Source organism: Enoplosus armatus, chromosome 2 (assembly GCF_043641665.1).
Source record: "Enoplosus armatus isolate fEnoArm2 chromosome 2, fEnoArm2.hap1, whole genome shotgun sequence".
NCBI lineage: Eukaryota > Metazoa > Chordata > Actinopteri > Centrarchiformes > Enoplosidae > Enoplosus > Enoplosus armatus.
This window is the reverse complement of record NC_092181.1, coordinates 1,684,790-1,696,777: the sequence shown is the minus strand read 5'-3', so window position 1 is coordinate 1,696,777 and position 11,988 is coordinate 1,684,790. Positions and strand designations below refer to the sequence as shown.

The 11,988-nt window shown below is 42.4% G+C and overlaps 1 protein-coding gene across 1 annotated transcript; it reads right to left on the bottom strand.

Annotated features, from left to right (window-relative positions):
- Positions 1-712: 712 nt before the first annotated feature.
- On the bottom strand, positions 713-11,454 carry LOC139293868 (procollagen galactosyltransferase 1-like). Its single transcript, XM_070915510.1, has 12 exons — positions 11,237-11,454; positions 7,785-7,895; positions 7,581-7,698; positions 6,783-6,917; positions 5,354-5,558; positions 5,118-5,237; positions 4,539-4,615; positions 4,347-4,453; positions 3,792-3,924; positions 3,164-3,291; positions 1,667-1,873; positions 713-1,566 (listed from the first exon to the last, which is right to left on the bottom strand). The coding sequence occupies exons 1-12, from the start codon at positions 11,452-11,454 to the stop codon at positions 1,296-1,298; spliced, it is 1,830 nt and encodes a 609-aa protein (XP_070771611.1). The 3' UTR covers positions 713-1,295.
- Positions 11,455-11,988: the final 534 nt, after the last annotated feature.

Below are 11,988 nucleotides of genomic sequence, written 5' to 3'. Positions count from 1 at the left end.
CATTGGCAGTGAGTGGCAGTAGGTGTGGCTTTAGACAGACATGCAGAAAAAAGTGGTATTAATATATATATATATATATATATATATATATATATATATATATATATAAAAACTATTGTACACACAGTCCATCCTGTACAGAGAATGAACACACACACAGACATGTTTTTAATAAAATAAGCTTAAGTATAATTTCTTTAACCAATTCTAATTCAATAACAAACTCTATTGTATTGTATTGGATGCAAATGTCGTGAAATGGTCAGTATAGCAGGGTCATGCTTCACAGGTTAACAGTAAGGGCCCGTCTGTGTGACCACAGTTAGGAGGAGGAGGAGTAATGGCGGTCTGCTGCAACCCAAACTGACCATTATGTACTGGCAGGGCAGGCAAACACCAGCAGGCACTAATTAAAATAAATGTCTCAACTGGGTTGTGGGATGTTCATGTTTGTGCTGAAGTAACACTGCTGTGTGCCAAAAGAGTGCAGAGTGTATTTTGATGTTTCAGCCACTGTAGCTCTGGCTAGAAATGATCCCATAACTTTTGCAATGTCAGTACTAAGCAAAATTCAGCAGAGAGCAACGCAACCAAACAAGCCTTTCTTTATAAAAGTTTTTATTCATTCTTTGGTTGAAAAAAAGACAAAGAGACAAAACATAAAAAGTTACTAAAAATCTATATTCATTTGTTTTTTCTGATCTTCAACAAACAAAATGCAACAAAATCTGCAAGTTTGGGTTAAAACTGCAATATGTAGTGAGGGGGAACGCACTAAAACACAAAGCCAATACACTGTTGCAGTCAAACTGTAAAAAGGTTTGACAGTAAATAAAAGAAAACACTGATACATTCATGAGTGAAAAAATACACAAGGTTATTAATTAACAACCTTAATGGGGGGGCAGTATGTATAATTGAGGTTTGGGATAAGTCTAAATTTATCCAATTTAGTGGGCTAAATGTTCTTTAAAACTATTGGGATATAGGGATGTGCGTTGGATAATAAATAAAACAAAAGCTGCTAGCTGACTCTTCAAGAGTTAACTCTACATCTAACCTCCTCTCATTAGAGAAAGATCAAATAGTGGAAAGAGAAATGTACAAGCAAAAGCATTTGTCCCTCACCAGCCCTGTGTCCATCTACTCTGCTTTTCTTCCCTCTTCTCCTGCATTCTGTTATATTCCCTCCATCTTATCCATTTCCCCCCACTATCACAGCTTTGTTCTATCCTCCCGCATCCTTATCTCTGGATGTTCTCCCTGTGGCTCCTCCTCGTGTCCTCTCCTCTACATCACAGCTCGTCCCGTGCGCTCCAGTTCTCCAGCTCAGACTGCAGTACGTCAGAGTTCTGGGCCTCAAAGCTCAGCTCCCCCTGCTCCTGGGTTTTCCTCGACTTGGCCCTGTCCCAGTCGGTTTTGACGGTCTCGTTGTCCCAGACCACCGATGTTTCCGTGTCGCTGATGTAGCCCGCGTCTCCTGTGTAATGGGTTGGATACACCAGAAGCGGCTCGGCAGAAAACGCACGCAGGTCCCGACTCTCAAAGTGGTCCATGTACTCTGAACTGATGAGTGAGAGGAGCGGAGACGTGATTAGATTAACAAGAGCGCTACAGGACAGAATCAAAAAGAAGAGACAGAAAGAAGACGATAGGTTGTACTCACACTGGATGTTTGTTGTACATGGCAGGGAGGAACTCGTCGACAGGTAGCATCTTCCTCAGAGGTTCGGCCATGAGGAGCTTCTGGGCTCCTTGTAATGACAACATGTAGCCTAGTGTCCAGTAGGAGTAGTCTGCCTCCACCAGATTGTGGACATTCGGTACAGACGTCTCTGGGTGGTCCACTTGCATTCGCTTCCGCCCGATGTAACTGTATGTGTATTTAAGATAGGCGAGACTGTAAATATCACAAGCACTAAACATGGAGCCCACTTACACCAGCATTTATAACAGACCGAAATCAATTCATTTCAACAGAACCGATGCGGTCAGTGGATACACTCATGAATGCAAAGTGAATTTGTGCAGTGCTTTCACGTAGACTTCAACCTTGGTGAACCTGGAGAGTGCAAATTGCAGGAAGCTACCATATTAGCTGTGTTGTACCATCTAATTTTAAATAAGCCTGTTCCACAAGTGAGATGCAGCATGGTCTTCTGTCAGTCGAGTGACAAGAGAAGATGAAACACTTCCATAAATTAACCTCCTGTCCAGTTAACAATAAAAACGTAATTCCCCATATATGATGGAGTCACCCTTTCCTCCAGTCATTCAGTAACAAATCATTTTGTTTTGACCAGAAATTCAGTTGCAAAGTGAGAGAAGGAGCTGGTTCTGGAAGTATTTTCTCAGTGTAAATTCCCATTTGGGAGAGTTTTGTTTTTATGATATCCTCAGTATGATTCAACATAGAAACACTGGATAATGTTACAATACTATAACTTTAAGGTTACAGCCATCAGTTTGAATGATTTCAACTTTGACTCAGAGACATCATGTGTTTTCAGTCAGTTTTCTATGGTGGATGGCTCTCAGTAGTACAAGATCCACGAGTCTCTGTCACTGTTGCTATGGAAAGATGCCAATCAAAGAGGAAAATCAGAGTTGTAGCAAATTCAACACTTCACTGCAGCTGGGAACATTTAAACATATTAAAACATATATAATATCATCTTTAGCCTCAGTGGTGCAGAATTTTAAGCTCAGAGATTGGATGTTTTTTATCGAAACGCTCCTCTGGAGTTGTAGTTCTTTCCTCACATTTTTATGTACCTTTGACCTTTTATGAACAAAAACAAAACAAAACATATTTTCTACCGCAGTTGCTCATTTCTGTACAAATGATTCAGCTGGGAGACTTTCGTGCCCATACAAGCTTTGGAAGTGCTGTCAGTCACATGACATTGTCTATGCAGAAAATGAACTTCCTGTTATAACCCCTCCCAGCGTGATATTCTATGACTGTGATCGATCTCTGAATGTGAAAATGCTGCAGCAGCTCAGCAGTGTGATGCTAAGATGCATTATATGTTTTCAGCATCTGATCAGTGGTGTCTGAGATACCATGTGTGACAGCTGGACGGATTTCACTGTAGGGGGATAATAATCCCCTCTGTTTCCTACATCATGTTTTCCTTCTGTTTGTTGAAGCATCACTCACATGAGATCCCAGTCCAGCTTGTGTGTCGTCACCTCCTGCAGCAGCGTCTGCAGGCGTCGTTTGAAGAACACCTCGAAGCGGAGGTCGTCCTCGATGACCAGGGAGGTCTGCAGACCACGATCTACTATCTACACACAAATACACGCACAGAAACACATACACATCAATTTAGCGCACTGCAGTGCTGCTGAGATGATAGTCAGCTGGCATAAGCATTAATGTGATGGAAAAGTTTCTTAAATCCTTCACTGGTATCTGGAGTCCTTTGTTCAAATTTATTACACTTTTTAAAAAGCAATAGTGCAGTTAAACTGTAAAAGTACCACATTTTTAAAACTGCTCTTATACACAGTATCTATCTGTCTCACTATCTATAAGTGCATTTTCTTTTGTGATATGATGCTGAACTAAACTGTGGGCATGAAAACATATAACCATCGACAGGTTTCAGCAAGTTGCTCAAAAACTTTATTTCACAAAAGGCAGTACATTTATTGAAACATAAATCAAATAAGCTCACCGAGCTGCCTTTCCTCACACAAACTGAGTCACTGTGTTCTTCAGTAATAAACATTATCTACCATGTACAGGCAGACCCAGAGGCCTGAGGCCTGGCCGAGCGTCTCACCTCCTTCCAGACGTTGTAATGAGAGAGGAAACAACCCAATTCACCCTTGGTGAGAGGTCGACCATGATAAGGGTCTTTGTATCCCGGCAGCATCTTAATCCCCATAGACTCTATATCAGTCTTGTTCAGAGCTCTGAGGGAAAGAGAAGTTATAAACAAAGAGATTAGTGATGGAAACAAGAAATGAGGTAGATGGATGTGATGTGATGTGTGAAAATGAGAAGCAAAGGCTTGAATAAAAATGTACGACACAAATATAACATAAGCCATGCAGGTGTTAAGACAGTCTTTTAAAATCAGGTAATAGTAGAAACATAACAAATAAGTAAAACATGACACAACCTAATGACATAAAGATTAGAGTTACATTTTCCTCACAGACGAGTTAAGATCATGTGGTTCAGGGAATCTTTCAATGACAGCATGCAGCCACTACTCTTCCCCTGGTTGTTTGTGTCAGCCCAGCCTCTCTACATCAATCTGCACCGCATGTCGCAGCGGCACGAGTCAGGAAGAACACAGGCAGTGGGGGGAGGAAGAAGATGAGAAACGTACTTGCCATCCACAGCAGCAACAACCTTACAGCTGAGCTCCTGCTCGTACAGACTTCTTAGCATTCGCTCGCGACGGTCAGATCTCCGCACCAGATTGATCATAAACACCTGGATGCACACAAATGCAAAACCTCACACACGTGCTTGTTATTGTGCATGTTTTTATGTGTGTACGCGGGTTGAGTGTGTGTACCTCGTCAAAGCCCATCTTGTCAAGCTGCTTGGGAGGAAGAGCCAGGAAGCTGGAGGGCTCCAATGGAGGATTTTTCACTTTAAAAAAAAATAAAATGGGAATATGTTGGAACAGGGGTTCCCAAAATGTGGTCCAGGGATGCTCAGAGGTCCTCAGGAGATTTCCAGGGAGCTCCCAAAAATAATAGTTTAATTTTAGCTTTGATTTTACACGCTAGACTTTAGCAAGAGGAGTATATGTATAAAGATGACCATTTCATTATTATTAGTATTCATTATGTTGGTTTCACAGCCCATCCTATTGGTGTTACCTCACCTATAATGTATACAGTCATGCTGTACAAAGAGTACAGTATATATACAGTAGAATATAATGTTGTGGCAAAGTGAAGTGAATAAAGGTGGAGTAACAACAACTCAGTTGAAACCAACAAACTTCCATTGTACAAAGACATGGTGGTGTAATCACAGCCTTGTGTCTGTTTAAGTGCATCACAAGCAAACTCACAACCCTTTGCTAAAACTGAACACAAAGAAATCCTTCTGGTCTCTCTGAAAGCACTTTGACCTCTTGACTCACCCATGACCTCAAGCTGAGTATGCAAGAAGCTCTCCACCTCATCCTCCAAGGTAGCGTGGGAACGCATTGGAACTGGGAAATACCCGTAAGTTTCTTTGTTGCACACGTACATCTGCACATCTGAGAAGATAAAATGAGAGGAACAAACATGCTTATAAATACATACAAAAGATGCCTAGAATGACATTTAGCAAGCCCTCCAGGTAACAAGTCTACGTCTGTCGCATTTGTCTCACCTGCCATGCGGGCTGAGTAGGCAAAGACGATGACATCATCCAGCGCCCAGCTGTACTCCGGGTGTGGTGGATAAAAAGCCAGCTGACGGGAGGCCTCTTTCTGTAGGTCCACAAGGTAGGTGGAGTGGACCATCGGCACAGCGAAACAGCCGCGACGCTCCTGCTTCCGGATAGGCATGTAGGCTGGTGTGCGTTTATAGTAACCCTGTAGGGATTGCACACAAACACTGTACGCTTCCACGCAATTTTCTTGTGTTCAACTTGATTCCTCATGAAATAAAAAATTCAAAATGTCACTTGATTGAGAAAATTGGCTGCCGAAAGTCTACGAGTCAAAAACAAAAATACTCTTTACAAAAAGACAAATCTGCAACTTTTTAGTTTACTACTGTACTGTAAAAAAAAAAACAATAAACATTTGTTATTGTTATTGTAGAAATAAAAACAATTAAGTGACTGAGACTGTGTAATACTGGTTTCTAAGAAAGGACACCGACAGACATTACTTATTGCCTTTTGGCTACAGGCCCATTAACTGCCTTTGAGGAAAATGTGCAGGAATCAGAGAAGCAGGCTCTTGGTTGGAGCTGGTTTATTTTGTACTGGAGGACAGAAAATGCCCCTATGACTACTTTGATTTAAAAAGAAGTAAAAGCTGTATCCAAGATATATAAATATGTAATGCCTGACACATCAGATGTGCACGTTTTATTAGTCAAAATAACGTTGGCATAACTGCAAAGACCACAGAGTGTCTGCATTTTACAAAAACAAATATTTCACTTCCACACTGTCTAATATTTAAATTTAATATGAGACATACATCAATGAAAAGACACTGTTGTCCATAGTTTTGAGTAAGTATTATCAGCAACACAAACAGCAGTGGTGTGTTATAATGTCAGCAGTAACCAGAGCTAAATATTATGTTACATCAGATCATATTTCTGTGTTATGAAAGTGGCAGGAGATGCACTTTATTATTCAGCAGGACTGCATGAAAAGTGGCATTTCACATTCACTAGACTTTATCTAGATTGCATTATTTGCTCAAGAGGTTTCTATAGAGATATTATGAAGAGGCTACACTTGATAAATCATTTTTACAGTCTGTTGGTTCAGTTTGTGTGTTAGAGTGAAACAGGATGCTGGTGGAAACTTTATTATGTGTTTTCATGTAACAATGTTTTTTCTAGAGCTGTACTAACACGCAGTTCATTATTTCAAGCCCATGCACAATATTTGTCTTATAGGGACTAACAAAGTATCTGGCTGGATGTGGTAACTTTAGTGAGTGACCTCAACTATTTCAAATGTTTAATCTGATTTCTAATGTCACTATATTTCAAAATATCCTTAAAGGAACTGAAGGAACTGTGAGGTGTACCTAAAGTTGGTTAACAGCATAGAAACTAAACATCTGCAGTACCTGTGAAGTCATGCCGCACCAGAAGTTGGAGTACGCAGCTCTGGACTCCAGCATTGGCGCTACAATAGTCTTGTTCTCCCTCATCAGTTTCCACAACGCATCCGGATTGGTGAGCAGGTTGTCACAGTCAGCCACCTGCAGACGGAAGAGAAGGGCACAACATCGACAACAATCACACAAAAGAACGTCACCTGCTGCCACTGAATGATTGATTGAGCCACAGCAACATGGTTCGGTCACAGAGCAGCGCCAGCTGCCTCCATTTTATCGCACAGCCCATCATTTAAACATGCCGTACCAACAGACTGCACTTGTATTTGCAGCAGGCTGCTCTGTACTCTTTAGCATTTGCATTATTTTGAGATGATCTCTGGGAGAGTGTGACAGTTGTCAGCTTTTAACAAATACAAAAACACTTTCCTTCTCAGCATTTGATTTTAAGACTAAATAGAAATTAAAACATTAAATAAACCTGCATTATTAAGTAGTCATTGAAAATGTCTATTAGTGCAAAACGTGGCTTTATTTATTAGTCATTGATTTTGTCACTTTAAGGCCTTTTCTTTTCTATGTAAAAAAGTTGCGCTATGCTTTCTCATCCACATTTTTAGTTTTTACCCTGTTACCCTGAGCAGCTAAAAGCTGGTGTCGACGATGGATGTGGGGGTATTTAAGGAGTTGAGTGCCATGAATCAGCTTACTTACTTCCCCTCAAGCATCTGACCCAGAGTCAGAGACATCACTGAGAGCGCATAATAAGAAGAGGCTCATGAAGCTGCTGAGTGGATGATAACATACCAGGAGGTAGTCGGCCCAGATCTCGCGGGCGGTCTCCAGCGCTGCCTGGCGGAGCTTCATTACATGTTCATAACGGAGATTATTCCAGTGCTTAGGTCCCACCTCGTCTTCAAAGGCACTGAGACATGCACAGACAGACCCATTAAGTAATGTACTTATTACACACACATACTAAACTCACACACACACACACACACTCAGTACCTGGGTTCATCGTCGGGTCTCCACTCCACATAGTGATAGTAATTCTGCACCTTGATGAGCCAGTCTCTGAGGATGGCTGTAGTGTTGTCGATGTTGTGATCTGTCGCCACCCTGTGGAATGATGACAGACAGCAGAGACGGACAGACAGAAAGAGAGAGAGACAGAAAGTGAGTGAGTGAGGAGTGCACCTTAATCAGCGGTATCACCAACGTTGGAAGATATTCGTCTCAGTGATCCACAGGCTTAGAGGAAGATACATGGATAAAATAGGACCTGATGCAGACCTTATTAAGATGTCAAGGCCCAACACAACAACATCTTAATAAAGCAGACTTTTGAGCACCACAGAAATCCCTGTGCATATCAATATTTGCCAGGAGTTATTATTCTGTCACTCTGCATTCTCACAGCAGGAGCTGCATTGTTTTCTGGTCCACTCCATTCACTTATTGCAGTCACACATTAATAATGCTTCCACTTATAGTAAGAAGTGATGTGTAGTTAAATGCTCATGCTACCTTACACGTTAAGAATGAATCAGCTTCATGCATAAAGAGATTTTAAATCAGGGAAAAAAACACAGGTATCAGTTTGGTACTCGGTGCTGGAATAGGTCTGATCCAAAGATATGTATCCTGATATCATACATTTTGGTTCATACATTAAATAATAAATCGTTAGCAGGGTGATATTTACAAACTCAAATACTGTGTTATGTCACAATAATGCTAAAACGATTAGTCATCTAATTTGTCAGTGGATTGACTTAAAGAATAAATAAACATTTTAAAGAATAAAAAATTAAAAGAATAAAGCGACAACAGTCTCAATAAGGAATTAACAGTTTAAGTCATTTATCAAGCAAATATGCAAAACATTTGAATCTTACAGCTTCTCAAATGTGAGAACTGGCTGCTTTTAAAATGTATAAACTCAGTAGCTTTAAATATTGGACCACTGGTCGGACAAAACAAGCAATTTGTAGATGCTCCCTTGGGCCGCGGAAAACTGTAGACTAAACAATTAACCGCTTTAATCCGAGAGATTATTTGAGAGATTAATTAATAATGAAAATAACCCGGTTTCAAAACAATAAACTGATATCAACACATGAAGATATACTATGGGGATCACTGTTGGTGCCTTAGAAAACACCAAGAAATAATTTGCAACATGAACATGATGAGCATGTAGAATGATTCACTGTTTATTTATTTGAGCTAAAACACTCAAATGTCTCTTGACTGTCTCTTAAATCTGCAATTCATTGTTTTTTTTTTTGGCTGTTTGGGGCTTGAAATCACAACACTGACAAATGACTGTGGGACAGTGTTAATATGTTTTTTTACAGTGTTTACACATTGTAATTTTTACATATATGAAAATGCTGATTACTGCAGCTTTAAAATTTCAGATATTCTCTATATAATCAAATCCTACACAACGTTGATTTCTATATCTAAAATTTATGTAATATTCATTTATTAAGCATCTGTGCTCTGGCTTTCACTCTCTGAGGGCTGTGTTGTCATTAGAGCACTATTAGTTGCACATCACTAATGTCAAGCGTGGACAAAGACGAACAAAGCCAGACAGTCGGGCCTGAGAAGGGGAGGAGCGGCATTCGTCTGCCGTCTGTGTTATCATAACAAATCTCAGTGAGTGTAAGTGAGGGGCAGAGACGCAGACAAAGCGAGGGAGAGGGAAAGAATGTGTAAATATGAGAGAAATGGATTTGCTCCCGGCCCTGTCGTGCAGTGAGTGACAGTCGGCGTGCTGCAGGTTTTAGTTTCCCGTCTGTCTGTGGTGTTTTAACACAGCAGTGCTGCCCCAGCACCTACATGTGACCGACTCACAGATCCATCTTCTTCTTTTCCTCCTCCTCCTCTCTCTCAGCATCTGTCTACTTTTCCCTCTCTGACTGCTGAGAGGTTCTGAACGAGCAGAGATAGAGAATAAAAAAGGGTTTATGGAGAGTAAATATTTGGGATTGCTTGCATGCCAGCGATAGAGCCATGCCTAAAGGATAAGAGAGAGCTGAGAAAGAGGCAGACTGATGAAAGCAGATTATTTATGGATTGATATTATCCATCCTGCATGTCCCTGCAAAGCACACACACACACATACACACCATTAAGCAGTACATATGCATGTGTGTCTATGGTGCCGCTTGCCAAGTACTCCATCTTAAACCTGTCAGGCTGCAGGTATCGACAGGTGGTCGGCTACCAGCTCAGTTTATGTCTTTCACGCTGCATTTCAAAACTTTTCATATCTGTTCTTCTACTGAGGGAAGAGATATGTTGTAGATCAAAGCAACCATGCAGAAAACTGAGCTCCGGCTGCCACATGGGCATAGTTAGACTCTGGCTCGGATACAAGGAGAACGGCTCGACATCCAGGCTGGTTTGTTTAAAGAGACACACGGACACTTGAATCCCTCACTCTAGCTCCCACTGAAAAAGTTTAACTCAACATCCACTCTCATGCAGGCACGGCACCCTCTTGGGTCAAACAATCAACTCAAAGGAGTGAATGATGTTTCATTTTAATCCAAAGTCACATTAAACACAACTCTGCTTGAGGCTATTGGCTTTCCTGAGCCACTGGGTTTCCAAGAATTATAATCTAACCTGTCAGGTCTGAATGCTGATGAAAAGGCCCCAGATCAAAATGAGAGGAGGAAGTGAGCAGAGCTGGAGACAAGAATAATCTGGAAGGCTGGGGGCTGGGTGACAGAACAACAGGCTGAGGTAAAGGAAGACAAGTCCTGCAGAGACGTTTAAGAGACAGCTTCGAGGACACAGTTTGTTGTAGTGGATTGTTCAACATTTTGACAGCTCAGGTGTCAATTTTAAAACTTTTTTTTCATACAACAATACTGGTTTTGTTTCCAGTCGAGTCTGCAAGACGAATGTGTGGAAGGGGAAAAGGGTGGGGGAAGAAAACGAGAGGGAGGGGTAGAGGGCGGACAGGGGGGGGCGCGGGGGGGGTATAGGGTCGATGAGAGAGAAGATCTGTGACTGAATGGAACTTTTCATGGGCACGAGTCTCCTGGCGCAGCCCGCCCTCCGTGCTCCGCTGCCGGGGCCACGTCCATACAGCACCCCGGCGCATGTACTTCAGAGCCACGCTGCTTTAACTGTCACTAATTTCACCGCCTGTTTCATTTGTTAACAGTGGAAATAACGCCGTCGTGCGTTTCCTTATATCTTCTTATTAACACAGCGGCCACATCTGGCCAAAACTCACCGGAGTTTTCCCCTATGAACGGGCTTGACGTGTCCCCGGTGCCCCCCCTGATGAGCTCCCACTGACGGCGAATCACACTTTGTGGTACTTTATTGCCAATTTAATGTCCCTAAAATACTTCTAAAAGTTTTGACACAATACAGTCTGACACCCTGTGTTGTTCTTTTAACTATTATGGTTTCCAGCGATGACACTCACCACAGCGCAATGCGGTCCTTCGGGTAGTTGAGGCGCTCGATGGTGCCGAGGAACAGCGGCAGAGAGTGCGCCGAGTTGCGGCAGGCCAGCTCGATGACGACCCGGGGAGCGAGGAGCGGAGACTCGGGGCTCCAGCGCTCCTCGGGGAAATATCCCCGGCTCGGGCCCGGCAGGAGAACGAACAGCAGGGCAGGCAGCAGCGAGGTGACCCGGGGCATGGCAGGGGAGAGAAAACCAGCTGGTGACGCGGAGGATGAAGAGGCTGAGGGTCCCGCTGTTGTGTTGTGCCGACAGTGGATACATGGCGGAGGAGCTGGCTGCGTTAAAGGGCAGGTCTGGACTGGTTTAAGGGGAACTCGCTGTTCTCACAAGACCGTCGTAGGTCCTCCTTTCTGTGCCTCATTTACATGGTGAAAATGAATCATGTCATATTCTGTCAGGTTTGGGTTTAGGATTAATCACATTTCATACAAATAATTATTGTATCCGACGAGGCTAAGCAGACTTTCAGGCCCCCTTCTGCAATATGTTGCCCTCCCCTTTAAGAACAGATCCAGCTGTAGGAAGCCGATAGGAAGCGATATGGGCGTGTCCATGTGTTCAATATACTGCAGGCCTGTCTTCCTCAGATACTGGTGAAAGTCTACTCCACAGCTCTGGTTACTTACTTACTACTTGTGATCCCTTGTGACAAGAGGTGCGAGCAGTCCAACCAAATCACTGTTTCATATGCAGGATTTTAGAGACAATAA

Coding starts and splice junctions, on each gene's coding strand:
- LOC139293868 (XM_070915510.1), bottom strand. CDS start 11,454: ATGCCCCGGGTCACCTCGCTGCTGCCTGCCCTGCTGTTCGTTCTCCTG. Junction 5,559..6,782: donor GGTGCGGCATGACTTCACAG/GTACTGCAGATG, acceptor CAATCCCTACAG/GGTTACTATAAACGCACACC. Junction 3,292..3,791: donor ATTACAACGTCTGGAAGGAG/GTGAGACGCTCG, acceptor ATTTGTGTGTAG/ATAGTAGATCGTGGTCTGCA.